Raw genomic sequence first — 15,549 nt, 5'->3', positions numbered from 1 at the left:
ACGGTCCAACTTAAATTGGAGTGAAACGCAGACGCAAACGGTCAATCAACACGAAACAAACAACAAAACGACATCCAAATTGAGTTGTGTGACATCGAATTGATATAATTGAAAAATAGGGAAAGTCCGGATAAGAGTGTGAGCGGGGACACACCCAAGTATTTATCTCTCTCTCTCTCTCTCTCTCTCCACGGGAAATTGATTAACGGACAAACGCTACGGAGAATTAAATAATAATAGTAATTAATTAAAAAATTAGTAGGAAAAAGCAAAGAGGGGAATAATAATATATAATAGGAAAAGAGAGAGAGAGAGAATGGAGATTTGGGATCCGAGAAAGGGGTTGTGTGTGGTGAGGAAGACGAAGAAGGAGAAGGAGAATCGCAGTGGTGGTCTGCTCTGCCTCCTCTGCTCTCTTTTCATGGCGGTTTCGCTTTTTCCGTCTCTTAGATTTCCTATTTATTGATCGCTTTCGTGCTTTAAACCGCCATTTTTTTTAATCTTCCTCCGGAGAAGCAACAGCGAGCGAACACATTCATATCATATTCTTTCTTTCTCTCTCTTTTCTCTTTCTTTGAGCTTTTTTTTGTGGTGTTCGAGAGACATTGGTTGTGTTGAAAGATTCCCTGGGATTCCTTGATTTAGGGCTCAATTTGCGATTTCTCTTCGAAGCCCACGCATTTGCCTCCCGGAGCATGGTAAACAATTCATTCTCTCTTTTATCTCTCTCGCTAGCTCTAAAAGATCTAGACTTCTCTAATTGATCTCTCTGTTTCTTTGCGATCGTGGATTCGTATCTGCATCAGATGTGTGAAAAAAAAATTATAGTCTTTCGTAGCTAATCTTAGAAAGTTTCGAAATATTTTTGGCAGATTGAGTTGCTTATTTCGCAACAAATAAAAAGCTGAGGATTTTCCGCTCCGAAGTGTTTGAACTTTAAAACCAAACCATCTCTGATCTGATCCACCACCAGGTAAAAAAAAAGCCTAAACGCGTTTATCGTTTCATTTCGCAAATAAGCTAGGGTTTTTTTACAGTCAGATCTCTCTGAAGTCTGAACCAACTATATCTGATCGAAGTTCCTATCTTTTCGTTGCGCCAGGGTTTTGTGACAAAATGTCGTTCAAAAGCTTAGTGAAGGAGATGAGGGACAGTATCGGGAACATATCGAGGAGAGGAATTCTATCGAAGAGGCACGAAAGTCACCGCAGAACGAAATCTCACATCGCGCCAGAGAGCTCGTTGGTGATCCCGTCCTCGCCGTCTTCTTCCTCGGCAGCGCTGTTGCAGCAGAGTCGATGGGCAAACTTGCCTCCGGAGCTGCTCGTTGATATAATCCAACGCGTTGAAGCGAGCGAGACGACTTGGCCGGCTCGGAAGGACGTGGTGGCTTGCGCATCAGTCTGCAAGTCTTGGAGGGAAATTACGAAAGAGGTCGTCAAGACTCCCGAGCACTGTGGATGGCTTACCTTTCCCATCTCTCTCAAGCAGGTTTATATTCACACTGTTTTTTCGTCTGAATTTTTTTATTTTTTTTTTGGTGTTGATGTTTTTTTTTCCAACTGATTTAACAGCCTGGGCCAAGAGAGGCACCGATTCAGTGCTTCATCAAGAGGGAAAGAGCTACTGCGACGTATCGACTGTATCTCGGTCTAACTCCTGGTAAAGTCGCAGAATATTCATATTCAGTATTGTCAATCATCTTATTCAAAAGATCGTCCTAATCTGGTTCATCGAACTGGATTTTGATAAGACCTGGCCTCTTGTTAAGATTATATTGATCGATGTCTGACCTCCAACACATGTGCGACAGCTTTGGCAGGAGATATGAGCAAACTGTTATTGGCTGCAAGAAAAATCAGAAGGGCAACGAGCACGGAGTTTTCGATATCTTTGTCCGCGGATGACTTCTCTCGAACGAGCAATAATTACATCGGGAAACTGAAGTAAGCTCATAAATGCTTCTTTTTTACTTATTTCAATTTTTTTTCATATCCCTAATCATGAGAGTGTTACAGGTCCAACTTCCTGGGCACGAAGTTCACGATCTACGACAGTCAGCCACCGAGCGACCCAGTGGCCCACACGAATTCCAGGTCACGCAGGAGAGTCCACTCGAAACAGGTGTCTCCGAGGGTACCGGCCGGTAATTACAGCATCGCAACTATATCGTACGAGCTCAACGTTTTGCGTACGAGAGGCCCGAGAAGAATGCAGTGCACTATGCACTCTATCCCGATATCGTCCATTCAAGAAGGAGGATCGGCTCCGACTCCCACGGACTTCACAAACAGCCTCGACGAGCAATGTCAGACTTCCGACGGGAAAAAGCCACTTTTCGAGTTCAGTTCCACTAGCCTCGCTGGCGCTGAGTCAACGGAGTTGATCAACGGCGGCGGTGCAACTAGTAGAGACCCGCTGGTCCTGAAAAACAAAGCTCCTCGGTGGCACGAGCAGCTTCAGTGCTGGTGCCTGAATTTCAAGGGACGTGTCACGGTGGCGTCGGTCAAGAACTTCCAGCTCGTAGCTTCTGCGGAGCCCGGCCATAATATTTCGGCGGCCGAGCAAGAGAAGGTCATACTTCAGTTCGGGAAGATTGGGAAGGACATATTCACGATGGATTATCGCTACCCTCTATCGGCTTTCCAAGCGTTTGCAATCTGTCTGAGTAGCTTCGACACGAAACCGGCTTGCGAATGACCGTTGTTGGGTCGTCCTTTAGAAGTTGAATTGTATATATTCTTTTTTTAAAAAAGAAATTTCTTGAGGCTTGAGAGCAAAGATAGGGGTTAAGGTCATGGAGAGCGAGATATAAGTTTACAATTTATTTATTTGCTCTAATAAAAGCCCATCCATCGGAGTATGTAAACATTTCCAAGGAATTCTGAGGTTTAATCTACACAGCCTCTGGAAAGCCCTGTTCTAAATATATAATATAAATATTTTATGTTACTGATGTGCGATGTTTGTGTTCAACAATCATTATAAATAACGAACAAAAGCATGATTTGAAACAAATGGCAAGGTCTTATTTTATTTCATGTTAGATGGGAATGTCACATTCAAAGCATTCTTATTGTACGATTTTTACGTAATACAGATTAGTTTCCTGTCAGTCATCACACGGTTATTGGAGTTTAAAACTCTACATTTTCACCACCACAGCTATATCGGCAACCATGTCGACGAGGCTTGTTGGGATTTTCTGGTTCCGAGTCACTAGATTCGAGGAAGAGGCCTCTGAGGCATCTGCGTCTCACTGTTGGTTCATGAGTAAGCCTCTCTGAACGGGTTGAAGTGAACTCAGCCTTGCGAGCTTCGATGTGCTTGGATTTACCATTTTCCTTGACAGCCTCTGAGGTGTTATGAGACATGAGAAGATGAACTCCAGGATTCCTCTCGGTAACCGAAGCTTCGATGACAATGGAGTTGTTTACACTCTGAACGTTGTTGTTGACATAAGCCGTCGTTGGTGAGATAGGTTTGCCATCGAGCTCTTTTCTCTTTGTGGTCATCTCTTCGTCAGTGGAGCTCTCAAGACTCTCATCTGGGTCACTCTTGTAACCTCTATGGATGTGGATCGGCTTTTCCTTCTTGGCTTGTTCGGAACTTATCAGCATCGAAGCTCCTTTGTTTTCGCCTGTCAACGTAATGACAACTACTTGTTTCTCCCCCAAGTCGGGTCCTTCGTTTAGCTCACTCACAACCTTGGATATGCCTTCCTTGATTTCTGTGGGTCTTGAGGCGCTTTCTTTAGGAGGCTCGTGAAGTGGTATGCTCGTGTTTCCTTCTATTGCTTGTGAAGGACCGACGCTCTTGATTTGATTGCCAATATAACTAGTCTCCTTTACCTCTGAAAGCTGGTGTTCACCACTAATATTTTTGAAAGATGGTGTTGGCTCGTCGGCCATCCCCTTCGATGGCGGTGTTGGGATTGCTATCGTTTCTCCAAGAATCAAGCCTTTTGCAGGTCCCGACCCTTCAATTCCCTCGCCCCCAATAGAATCATCTTTTGGGGTGGATTTCTCTGTAGGTACATATGTGATTTCCACTTTTGGTTCATTCTTCTGCAATGGAGCTTGAGGCTCGATTTCATTTGCCTTATCTTGAGCCACTGATGGTCGAGGCTGTGTGGAAATTGAAGGTTCCGAGCTACCTTGATTTTGTGAATTGACCAAGGAAGATATGGAGTGAGCCACACCATCGAGCGTTGCTTCAAGTTTGTTGAGAGTAGTTTTAGGAGATGCAGTAGAAACCTTCTTCGTAGATTCTTCTTGAGCTTTAGAAGTTGCACTAGAGGAGACATCTACAAATGGGATTTGAGACTTCCCCAATTCAACTCGAGATTCACTCGTTGGTTGTGTCAGGGCACGTTGGGAAGTGGTCTTCAGAGACTCGCTGGCTGTGCGGGATGGCGATGGAGATTTACTGCTTGCAACACTCTTTGATGAAGTTGATTTAGAAGTGGCTTTTGACAAAGTTGACGGTTTAAGAATTGGAGAAGACGGCGAAGGAGTTGACAACGTTGGAGATTTTGGTGGTGGTCTAGTAGTTGTAGAAGTTGATGACCTTGCGGGTTTTATTAACTCATCGGTTCCTTGTGAAGATGGTGAAGAAGTCGATGCTACAGCTGGTTTTGGTGACTCAACGGTTGTGCGTGATGGTGATTGTGGCTTAGCAGCCATGGATGACGGTGGATAATTTGATGGCGTTGTAGTTTTTTGTGACCCAACGATTGCATGAGATGGCGATGGTGGTTTAGTAACCATGGAAGGTGGTGGAGAAGTTGATGGTATTGCGGATTTTGGTGACTCGACAATTGTACGTGGTGTTGGTTGAGGTTTAGTAGCCGTGGACGAAAATGAAGACGTAGTTTGAGTAAGTTTTGGTTGTGAAGTCGACTTGGAATCATGTTTTGGTGGCGCAGAGGATGAAGACAATGGTTTAGTAGTCGGGAGTGATGATGGCGAAGAAATTGGACGAGGAACTACTGTTGTGGTTTTGGTGGTTGGTGATGATGATGATGTTTTCGAAGGAGGTTGATTGGGTCGTTGAATGGGGATTGATGTTGTTGGTGGCTGAGATTGAGGTCGAGGATTTTCTGACGATAAACGAGGACGTTGTGGTTGAGCCGGGGAACGTTGAGGAGCCCGCCATGGGAAGCGGGACCAAAAATGTTGCCTTTGCTCTCCCATATGATAATTTATGTTTTCAAAGGGGTGGTGGGAATCTTATTAAAAAGCGGATGTTTTTCTTCGCCTTTTTTTCTTCTTCTTTTCTTTCTATCTTGTTTTGGTTTTAATGATTTTGGGCGTGCGTGTGGAGATATATATACGTTCAAGTGATACCTTGGAAAGGTGTTGGGACTACTAATTGGTGTCTTTGGCTTTTTTGACGGGACAATGAAAGATTGGATTCTTCTTTCCTTCTAATTTGGGACAACAGCACATGCGTCATCGTTGTGATTTCGTTTCATATCCCAAAATTCAATTAGTGTTTCCTTCTGGCTTTGCTTACCCAAACCTCCTTGTTTTGTAATTTTAGGAAGGTGATTAGAAAAGGGCGAGCATTAGCCTTTTAGGAGATTTTGGAATCAATCCGGGCATCAAAGAAAAGCCAAGCTAATCTAAGCTTATGGTAACCTTGCCAATTACTCACGTCACGGCATAGTGAATAGTAATAAAATATCAACACCAAAATGAAAGAGATTTCTTGATCCAGTCACCAACGAAAAGAATACAGCAGATTCTATGACCCAAGGGCTTAGTTTTACCATATATGAGCCTGTACCTACAGTGTCTCTTCTAAACTATTTCCACGTTGTTATTCCACCAAACAAGTTACAACAAAAGTCTTGGCATCTCCAAAATTGTCAAGGTTCTTCTGTTTTTTCTAATCCTATTTTCGGAAGCCAAATAGAGATGCAAAGGCTAGTCCAGGCAGTGAGAACTTGCGGGAAAATAGTCGGAAGCAGAACGACAGGGATAGAGAAGATATATTCGAGATTTGGATGGGCAACCTCGTCTTCGTGGGCTCAACAGAAAGGGTTGGAGAACGTTACGGTCGCCGAGGTACTCATTTCAAAGGGAGGTGAGACCACAGGGCCTTGGCTATCGTGCCGCTCCGACGACACAGTTTGTTATGCCGCAAAAAGTGTACGTTGAGTTAACTAACTACTAATAAAAAATTATATAAATAAAACAAAACGTTCAACAAAAGTAACCTCTAGAGTGGCTATGTACAATCGCAGATGGCACAAAACAACATTGGATCATTGGTGGTGCTAAAGCCGGGACACCCACAACACGTCGCAGGAATCGTCACAGAACGAGGTTAATAGCTCTCCTTCTTGTCTGTTTTTGCAGTAGTTATTTGTGGAGCAAAATAAAGTAACATGACAAATCTGTCATCTGTTTTTTCTTTTTCTTTTTCTTTCGCTTGTGCTATGAATGGCCAAAGCAGACTATCTACGGAAAATAGTCTTAGAGGGAAGATCTCCTGTCCTAACAAGTGTAGGAGAAATAATGACAAATGAGGTTATTCTTCATGCTTTCTTATCTAATCTCTTAAAAGCTTAGTTTGGAACCCGGAAAATACAATGAGGAGAAAAAACGGGATTCACGTGTATTTCTAGCTAACACTACCTCTAAACTTTTTGATATCAACAGAATAAGTTGGTAACAGTAACATCAGACACGAACATTCTTCAGGCAATGCAACTAATGACAGGTAACAAACGTAAAAAAAATCAATAAAAAAGTACTCCAAAAGCCTCGAATTTGGTAGGTTTATGCATAGTATGGTAACTCGATTTCTGGTGTTGACAGATCATCAAATCAGACACATCCCAGTTATAGACGGGAAGCTAGTTGGCATGATTTCAATCAAGGATGTTGTTCGGGCAGTAGTTGAACAGCAAAGTGGAGAACTGAAGAGAATAAATGATTATATAAGAGGGGAATACTATTAGACAGAAGGCAATCGTCGACTTTTTTTTCTGAAAAATAATATCTGTCTTCTTTAAACTGTGCACTTACTTAGTAAATCACAAAAATCGGCAAATATGTATTCCGTGACCCAGAAAAGTGAGTGAGAAAAAAATTACAGCATAATAATATGCTCTTTGAATAAATTGCAGCATAAATAAATTAGAATTTGACGCAAAAACAGAGGGCTTGAACAAAATGGTTTCCAATACAGAACTAAATTGTCTCTACCCCCTAATTATTGATATTAATTGAGCAAGTATTCAGCTCAACCAAAAGATAAAACCTATAACAGCACATAAGATACAAGATCAAACTCTCATCTCATATTCTAAGAAAAATAAATAAAGGCAGAGAAGAGCTTACACTTGTTGGTCTATATGTTATCCGCTGCGAGACGGAATGACTGAACCCAAATGTGTTGGTCTCCGAGCAGCAGCAAAAACTCTTTCAACAAACTAACATAAGAAGACTACCTCATTGATGATCTTTGTCCTCAGAGATCTGCGATGCAATCATTCTGAGTTGTTCGGGTACGGCAAAACCTCGCGTCTCCATAAGCTGAAGCATTTTATGGGATTGCTTTGCGAATTTTCCATCCACAAGAGCGTTAATTATCCTCTCAAAGTCACTTGATCTCAGTTCACCATTCTTAGCCTCAAGAACACCGAAAGCTTGTAGGGCCTTTTTCTCAGACCCAGTCCTCGAGTACATATCGCAAAGACCCACGTGAAGCTTCAACGGAGGAGCCTCACCGAGCTCTGAAATCTTTCCCAACAAATGCTCGGCCTCGTCAACAAGCTGCAATTTCGCGAACCAGTCGACGAGAACAGAGTAAGTCGCAACTCCATGCTGAAACCCGTCCTTCTCGAGCTTCGACAAAAGTACCAGAGCCTCGGACAACATGTTCTTCTCTCCGTAAGCCGCGACCATGCTCGCCGTGCACTCGTCGTCGGGGGTCAAACCGAGCCTAAGGATGTTGTCGAAATGGTCCCTCGCCTTTCTCAAATTACCCGCCTCTGAATAAACCTCGACGAGCGCTTTGCAGGTCTCAAACTTCGAAATGGCCCCGGAGAAAAGCATTTGGCTGTAGACACTCTCGGCGTTGGCAGTGTCACCGTTCCGGGAGAACAATCTCAACAAGCCCAGATATGTCTCGTCCGAGGGTTTGATGTTTCTGGAGTCCATCTCTCTCGTCAGAGTAAACGCTTCCTTGGGCTTCCCTGCTTTTATAAATGCCGTGACCATGGAGTTATAGATGTTAGTGTCGGGTTGGTATCCGTGAATCTTTAAGGTGTTGTACGCTTCTTTTGCGCGGGCGAGATTGCCCGCTTTGCAATACATGTGTACCAAAACTGTGGCGGTTGCTAGATCGGCCACGATGCCTTTCTCGTTCATCTTCTGGACGATTCTCTCGGCATCTTTTAGCCGGTTCGCTTTGGAGAAGGCGTCGATCAGATTCGAGTAGTCACGAATGTCGGTTTCGAAAGACTCTTCACTCAGTACAAGTTCGGCTACCTACGAAAAATGTCATTTTTTTAGAGAGATTGTCTATTTAAAGAAGTGTCTAAAACCAAAACAGCCAGGGCTCTCGTTAATAAATCACATCACTGTTCTTTTCCTTACAACCCTCAATAAGATAACAAAAAATCATCATATCTGGAGTAGAAAGTCATGCCTTTACCTATAAAGCATTCATTCAAATGATACAAACTAAATAACCAAGAGAAATTGGAAATTGCGGTGGTATTAGTAGTACCTTAAAGTAGACTTGAGTATTCTTCTTTTTCAACCGAGTGAGCAAAACGACCCAATCTCTCCGCCCAGGTTGGAGAAGCTCAGCCCATTCCGCCAGAAGCGCAGACGGATCATCTCCCTTTTTCAAACTCATGATCTTCTTGTTGATAACATCGCATTTCCCAGACATCGGCTTTGCGCCATCGGGCCAGAACTTCTCTCCGGCCTCGCGCACTCTCTCCGTGGCCTCGGCCCACTTCGGATCCGAGAGATCCAGGCCGTAGATCTTGTACGAGATCTTACCACACCTCTCCGGGATTGAATTGACCGGCTCTTCTCTCTCCTCGTCGCCGGAATCTTCTTCTTTTCCGTCTCCGGCTCCGGCGAGGCGATCGAGGCCTTCCTGAAACTCAGCCTCCTCCAACTTATCGCACGCCCACTTGAACCGCATGTCTCTGAGCATATCTCCGCGAACGCCGACCTCGACGGCGAATTTCGTCATTTCTTTTACCTCCGAGCACTGAAGAAACTTCTTCATCTTCTCCTTCTTCGCCGCTTTCTTCATGTCGCCCATCACCGCTTCGCTCACCTCCCTCACAGTCCTCCACAGGTCTTCGCTGAACTCCGGCGGCGGAGAATCGTCGTTGTCTCCGCCACGTGAGCCCTCGATCTCCGACACGACCTGATCGGCGATTACTCGGAGCATTCCGGTGACGGTGTCCTTGTCGCAGTCCGGGTACGCCTCCGAAACCTTCTTTCTCATTATCCAGACGAACCGGGAGAGGAACTCGTTCACGGCGGCGGCTCCGTGATCCTCGCCGGAGAATAGGCGATAGGAGTGAGGGAACGAAGGAGCTGGGAGATTGGGGGTTTCTAAGGAGGCGTGATTTTCTGTCGAGGAAGAAGACGAGGTCGTTGTAGAGTACAGCGATCTGCCATTGATTCTAGATAGATTGACGAAGCTTTGTCGAGAAATTAAGCGCTTCACGACGTACATATTGATTATTGAGCAAGAATCAACTCTGATCGGAGAGTTTTAGGGTTTAGAAAGTGGAAGGGAAAGAAAGGAAAGAAAAAAAAGGGTTTAGCGTTGACTGCTGTATCCATTTCATTTTAGGGCTTTGCACACTTAACCCGTTGGCCCAATAGACCCGAATTCATCTAAACGGATGAACATATTAAAAAAAAAAAGATGGATTAGATAAAGTATACAAAATTATTCTACATTAATTATTTTGATTATGTTCATCCGAAAATCATACCTATTTTTTCCTAGCCAAACAAAAATACCCTCAAAACATCCGTTTTATCTTTCTCATTCTTATTATTTTTGCTCCAGACTCCATTTTTTTTTTTTAAAGTGGCAGCCAAATGGTAATATTGATATATCTCTAATTAAAATGCATAAACGGTTAGAAAACCACGAGCTGAAAATCCAATTGAGAAGGGGATAAAATATATATTTTTTCAAATAATTAGAAATCAGTTTATGTAATCCAATGTTTTTTTAAGATAGAAGATAAAGGTATAGTTTCACATGAATTTAGCTTTCTAACTTTTTTGGGTTAAAAAAACAAAAAAAAAATAGGTAATTAACCAACTAAAACGTTTGAGATTGTTATAGACCAACGTTTCATAAATCTTAAGTAAAAATAATCATTAAAATGACATGGTATACCCTTTCATTGAAATAAAATAGTGAGACATTTATGTCAATTTTACATGTGTAAATACATAGACGTAACTATTTACTTAAGATTTACGAAACATTAGCTATATAGCAATGTGAAACTATAATATGGTTATATAGTAATGAACCCTAAAATCGGATGGTGGACGATGGCTAATTCGACTCCAATAAAAAATCAAACCAATCAAAAATCAAATCAAACAATACCCAACAAAAGATAACTTATCCACACAATAATAAGCCAAAAACACATGATAACATAACACAAACCAAAGGATCAACATAATCCAAAAATCACCCATTTGACGTCGGTGGTCGTCCAATTTTTGCTCCCCCCAAACACTGTTCACCGAGGAGAACATCTCCACCTTGCGAACGGTGGCATCGAATGAATCAGCGATGGACGGAGGTGAGGAGATGTCAACTGCTGTCCAACCTATGTCCCCCAACGAAGACATCAGGACGGACCCAAGCAGCGGATGGAGAGACTAAGCTACTGGAAGTGAAGAAGATCGGAGGCGACAAGGAAGCGGCTGCCGAAAAACACAATGGTTAAAATGTGGATAAAACACCTTATCTTGGGCCATTACATTAAAAACAATGCATCGTTGTACTAAATTGAAATCTGCTGCACCATTACACAATGAAGAAGAGGAGAGGAGGCCCATTTGTTGCTGCCGAAAGAAAGTGTAATTCAAAAGTGCAATCAAGAAGAAGAGAGCAATGGAAAGAAGTGAAAATATCACTTTCGATAGTGTCTTCCGTGCTTAACAGAAGTGACAATTTCGTTAAATAATTTTTTGTCTTTTGGAGGTTAATGGAAGCGGTATTTCCATTTGTCAATTCTTTGGCTTAAGGAAGTGGTAATTTCCGGTATTTAATAAATAAAAAAACAATTAATAAGAGATAAATAATATCAGTTGTTAGATATTTAATTATCAATTGTTCATAATTTTTTTAATTAAAAAATAAAATACAAATGATTAATGGAAATTAGCAGAAGTAATTCCTTTCGATTGACTTTTTTCACTTTCAAAACACTATCGAGCACAAAAAGGCAAACAATAGCTTTCCTTCCGCTAACTTTGGTACCAAACGCTCAGCATGTCAACGGTTGTTCTTTTTTTTTTTTTTCTTTTTTTTTTTTTATTACGTATGCCATAATTATTATTTTATGTTCTTTTTAGTTCAGTAAGTAAGAACTTTCTTTACAGTATTAGAGTGCACTTCAGTTAATAACAACCTTTGTGTTGCTGAATCAAGCGCCGCCGGCTGCTAATCACATCAACAAAAACTTCAATAAATTGACTTACGACCAATTGATTATCAACAACCTCATTTAAGATAAAGATAAACCAACGGTGATCGAACCTGTCAACCAACTCTTATTTTCACTGATCAATTTTTACAAAATAATCATTAGAGAATTAACAAGAGCCCACAATATATACAGCTTTTCTAGTATAAACCAATAGATTATTAAAAAATAAAAATAAAAATAAAAAATAAAAGTCAATCTCATGTCACCGGCTTTTGGCGAATCTCGAAACGTCTCTACTCAGCGACCAAAAGGCTTTGGAATAAGATTTCTTATTACTCCGGGAATTACACGGCCGGTCGATCTCCAACGCGGCATTACGGATCGAAGGCTTCGAACCATTATTTACAATATCGCCACCACCGCCGTCGAGCCGCAACAATTCCATGGCCATCAATTTCACCCTGGAATTCCCGTTGACGGACAAGTAGACCAGAGACTCGATCACCTTTTCCGTCACGACTCTCCGGCGACACTCGTCCCCGCCGTGGTGGCACAGAGCGAGCAGAGCGTCGAGGGCATGCTCTTCCTCGTCGCCGCCGGAAGCTCCGGCGAGAATTTCTCCGATTCCGGCAACGCACTCTGCGCTCTCAGAGACCGCGACCCAGCCGTCCTCGACGCCGCAGAGATTCTTGAGGGCCTCGACAACGTGGCGGCCCAGTGACACGTGGCGCATTAGGCGGGCCAGGGCGGGGACGTAGCCCAGGTACACCATGTGGGCCCCGATGTCGCCATTGATCGACAGGTTGCAGAGGATCTTCATCGCCACGTGGCACGACGGCGCGGACGGCTCTTGGAGAAGCGCCAGGATGGCGGGGAGGACTCCCGGGGCCGCCGCGGTGGCCGACACGAAGCACCGCTCGTACGAGAGGACTTCGAGTATCGCCAGGGCTTTTCCGGTGATCTCCGAGCCCAGGAATGACGTCAGCAGATAGATCGCCTCTCCTTCGAGCTGAGGGATTTCATTTCTTCCATTCCAAGAAATTCATACTCAGAATGCGTGTCTAATAACTAAAAGCCTGCTTCATAATCTTTGTGCTTTGTTTTGCTTCTAAATTCTACAGACTTGCTCATTCAAAGCTTATTAAAAAGTGGACCATTTAAAAGTCTCTTCGAAGTCTATGCAGAATCTACAACAATGATATATCAGCAACTTAATCGCCCCGAAATTCATGTATTCTTCTGAGATACTGAGAAAGTCAACCAAAAATAAGTTACCTGTTGTGGTTCAAGATGGCCAAAAGGAGGTCTGCTCCGTCGCTGAGAGCGTCGGGGTCGCGAATTTGAGCCGCGTCGTTCATGAATTTGATGAGAGGGCTCACGAAATCATGTGAAGTCACCCAAACAAGGCGTGGCTTGTCGCTAGCTAGCAGTTTCTTCTTCACATCAGTGACGACTCTGTTCTGAGACTCCCACGAAAGATCCGCGAGCGAGGAGAGAAACCCCAGCGCGTTACTACACTCTTCCGAAGCTTCATAGTTTTCCTTGTTATCATCGTCATCGTCGCCGCCGATGCTCGAGAAACCCGAGCCACAGCTGTTGGTGGAAGAGTAGATCGAAACGCTGCCAACCTGAAGCTGCAAATCGTCGAAACCGCTGTTAAAGCTCGCGATCGAGCTCGAGCTCTTTGACCTCGTCAGCGATGAATCCAAGCGCGGGTTAGGAACGAGGATCCCGTGCTTGGAGCACCATTTCTCGATGAGGCTCTTCATGGACGAGTTCAGAGTCACGCACCGGTGGTCGAGGTTTGCACCGGTCACAGGGCATGTTTCGTTGCCCTCGCTGAACCACCTCTCGATCCAAACCCGCTCGAAGGTCTGCCCTGATGCGATGATCGACGGATCGTACATCAGCCTCTTTGAGATCGGGCACTTGAACTCCTCTGGCGGTTCGGGTTGGTCGCGATTCACCGACATCCTCGGCTCTTCTTCTTCTTTTTCATCATATTCGCACTTGATTTCGGGTCTCAGTATCTGAGCTCCGTACTTCTTCAACAGGTAATGGAGGTACCTGAGAAGCTTCACGTTCCTCGGCGAAGTGCTCTCGTTGACTTTACCGAGAAGTCTCTTCACGCGCCTCCTCTCTGTCAGGGCTGCCACAGGAGATGTGATGTTGAGCTTCGAAGCCGCGATCTGAAGAGCCTCGAGTTCTTTCTCGTTCGATTCACTCGTCCCCTTTACGTCCATATGAATCAGCGAAAGAAGGACTTTCGCAGCCTCTTTATCGGTGTGGTCAAGCTGAAACTCTGCGTTCCCTATATCTCGAATGATTCCAGATATCTGATAGAAAATAAGGATTAAAATAGGCATATAAATAATTCAAAAAAAAAAAAAAAAAAAAAAAACTAACCTTTGCAGCCAAAAGTAACGGAACTATGGTTTGAATCTGACTCAAATAGGACTCCAAAGCGTCGCGTATCTTTTCACTTCTCGATAGAATCTTCTCTCCGGTGATCGCCTGAAAATGAATTTCATTCAGACGCAATATCAATTCAAGGTCATGATTCAAGGTCACGTACCAGATAGAGTTTACTAGACTCGGAGCAATGCTGAACAAGCGACTTTGCTTTGTCCATGGTGTCCTGAAGCAAGCTCAGAGTAGGTATTCCAGATCTGGAGCGAGGACGGAAAGACTCGATTTCCCCAAATATCTGCGCTATTCCGTCTATAAACCTAACAAGTTGCTGGCAAATCGAGCGGTGTACCTGATTTATGCACAATCCAAGACCTAATTATGTGATAATCCGTAGAAGAATAAATTACGACGAGCGATTTCGAGTTTTATACTTTGTCACCTTAACGCTACAGTAATAGGGAAACTCCACGGCGCTTGCTCCGTCGTGTTCCATCGTCTCCGACGATATATCTGTAGAAAATCCAGAACTTCAATATATGCACAAAGCTCGTAGCCGATATAGTTGAATCCGTCAAAAGAAACAGGAAAATATACTTTCGCAGTGGGGTTTAGTATTGACTGCTTCTGAGGCTTATGTTATGTTTATAATTGCCATTACTAATATCTTCTAGAATGAATAACATGATATCTCGGTTATATGTTTGTTTCTTATCCCTAAAGTAATTAAGTTTTTCTCCGTTTACTGGATTATGAATATGAGCATGCTATTTAAGGGAAATTAATATATTCGTATGGATAAGACAACAATAGACTAGTCGTTGACATGTCACATACCACATTATGTGGTCGCACTTATTACCAAGTAGCAGAACTCAAATAGCCGAGCGTTTGGAAATTATGAAGCCTACCACCAGAATTGGTCAATTCAAGGATTTATAGATTTTAATATACTAATTAAATTTTATTCGTATACCAATTCCCAACAGATATACCCGCTATATCTTAATAAATAATATACATTCAAATATAATTAAATTATCTCTAAATAAACATTATCAATCTATCAAAATTATATAAAAATTTATTATTCAATTTATTATCCAAAACAAGTATTACTCCATTGAAGAATTCACTAGTTTAATTACGTTTGTCAAATAATTTAATTACTACCGATTAGCACACAATTTATATATGAAAAACATGAAAACTAAATGTTATTTCTCAAAACCAATAATTTGAGAAACTCATAAATTTATCAACAATTATCTCGTACACGCGATTTAGAAAGAAAAAGAAAATAAACTCAAAAATTTATTAACAACAATTATTGATCATAAATTATATGAGATTCATAAAAAAAATAAATAAATACAAATTCATCAGCTAAATTTTTAGCTGATGCTCTAAAAAGAATATCAAATCTAAGAATTATTTTCATCAACACCCATTCAGATTTTCATGTG

At 42.5% G+C, this 15,549-nt stretch overlaps 5 protein-coding genes across 7 annotated transcripts; 2 read left to right on the top strand and 3 right to left on the bottom strand.

Moving 5' to 3' along the window:
* Window positions 1–245: 245 nt before the first annotated feature.
* TLP6 (tubby like protein 6) lies at window positions 246–3,046 on the top strand. Its single transcript, XM_089618576.1, has 6 exons — window positions 246–698; window positions 873–973; window positions 1,103–1,491; window positions 1,575–1,662; window positions 1,814–1,946; window positions 2,019–3,046. Exons 3-6 carry the CDS (start codon window positions 1,117–1,119, stop codon window positions 2,698–2,700), a joined length of 1,278 nt encoding a protein of 425 aa, XP_089474702.1. The 5' UTR covers window positions 246–698; window positions 873–973; window positions 1,103–1,116; the 3' UTR covers window positions 2,701–3,046.
* A 91-nt stretch (window positions 3,047–3,137) lies between these two features.
* LOC149392325 (uncharacterized) lies at window positions 3,138–5,375 on the bottom strand. Its single transcript, XM_089618575.1, has one exon. The coding sequence runs from the start codon at window positions 5,193–5,195 to the stop codon at window positions 3,138–3,140; it is 2,058 nt and encodes a 685-aa protein (XP_089474701.1). The 5' UTR covers window positions 5,196–5,375.
* Window positions 5,376–5,740: 365 nt separating this feature from the next.
* On the top strand, window positions 5,741–6,996 carry LOC149392324 (CBS domain-containing protein CBSX3, mitochondrial-like). The gene is made up of 5 exons (XM_089619397.1): window positions 5,741–6,155; window positions 6,251–6,332; window positions 6,463–6,536; window positions 6,669–6,729; window positions 6,828–6,996. The coding sequence occupies exons 1-5, from the start codon at window positions 5,751–5,753 to the stop codon at window positions 6,968–6,970; spliced, it is 765 nt and encodes a 254-aa protein (XP_089475523.1). The 5' UTR covers window positions 5,741–5,750; the 3' UTR covers window positions 6,971–6,996.
* NFD5 (pentatricopeptide (PPR) repeat-containing protein) lies at window positions 6,791–9,807 on the bottom strand. Of its 2 annotated transcripts, XR_016300125.1 has the most exons (3): window positions 8,746–9,807; window positions 7,353–8,504; window positions 6,791–6,928 (listed from the first exon to the last, which is right to left on the bottom strand). XR_016300125.1 is itself a non-coding variant. In XM_089619396.1 (2 exons), the coding sequence occupies exons 1-2, from the start codon at window positions 9,718–9,720 to the stop codon at window positions 7,464–7,466; spliced, it is 2,016 nt and encodes a 671-aa protein (XP_089475522.1). In that variant the 5' UTR covers window positions 9,721–9,807; the 3' UTR covers window positions 7,155–7,463. The 2 variants fall into 2 exon arrangements, 1 of the variants encoding a protein (XP_089475522.1); XM_089619396.1 differs by lacking the exon at window positions 6,791–6,928 and having other exon boundaries at window positions 7,155–8,504.
* A 1,925-nt stretch (window positions 9,808–11,732) lies between these two features.
* Window positions 11,733–14,821, bottom strand: LOC149392322 (U-box domain-containing protein 5-like). 2 transcript variants are annotated; one of them, XM_089620635.1, is made up of 6 exons: window positions 14,681–14,821; window positions 14,526–14,596; window positions 14,250–14,435; window positions 14,081–14,188; window positions 12,950–14,010; window positions 11,733–12,699 (listed from the first exon to the last, which is right to left on the bottom strand). In XM_089620635.1, the coding sequence occupies exons 2-6, from the start codon at window positions 14,577–14,579 to the stop codon at window positions 11,937–11,939; spliced, it is 2,172 nt and encodes a 723-aa protein (XP_089476761.1). In that variant the 5' UTR covers window positions 14,580–14,596; window positions 14,681–14,821; the 3' UTR covers window positions 11,733–11,936. The 2 variants fall into 2 exon arrangements, with proteins under 2 accessions (XP_089476761.1, XP_089476760.1); XM_089620634.1 differs by having other exon boundaries at window positions 14,526–14,819.
* Window positions 14,822–15,549: the final 728 nt, after the last annotated feature.

The sequence above is a fragment of the Urtica dioica genome, chromosome 7 (genome assembly GCF_054948205.1).
Source record: "Urtica dioica subsp. dioica isolate 48M chromosome 7, U.dioica_male_clone48M_v1_H2, whole genome shotgun sequence".
NCBI lineage: Eukaryota > Viridiplantae > Streptophyta > Magnoliopsida > Rosales > Urticaceae > Urtica > Urtica dioica.
The sequence above is the reverse complement of the archived record's forward strand: the minus strand, read 5'-3'. Positions and strand labels throughout refer to the sequence as shown.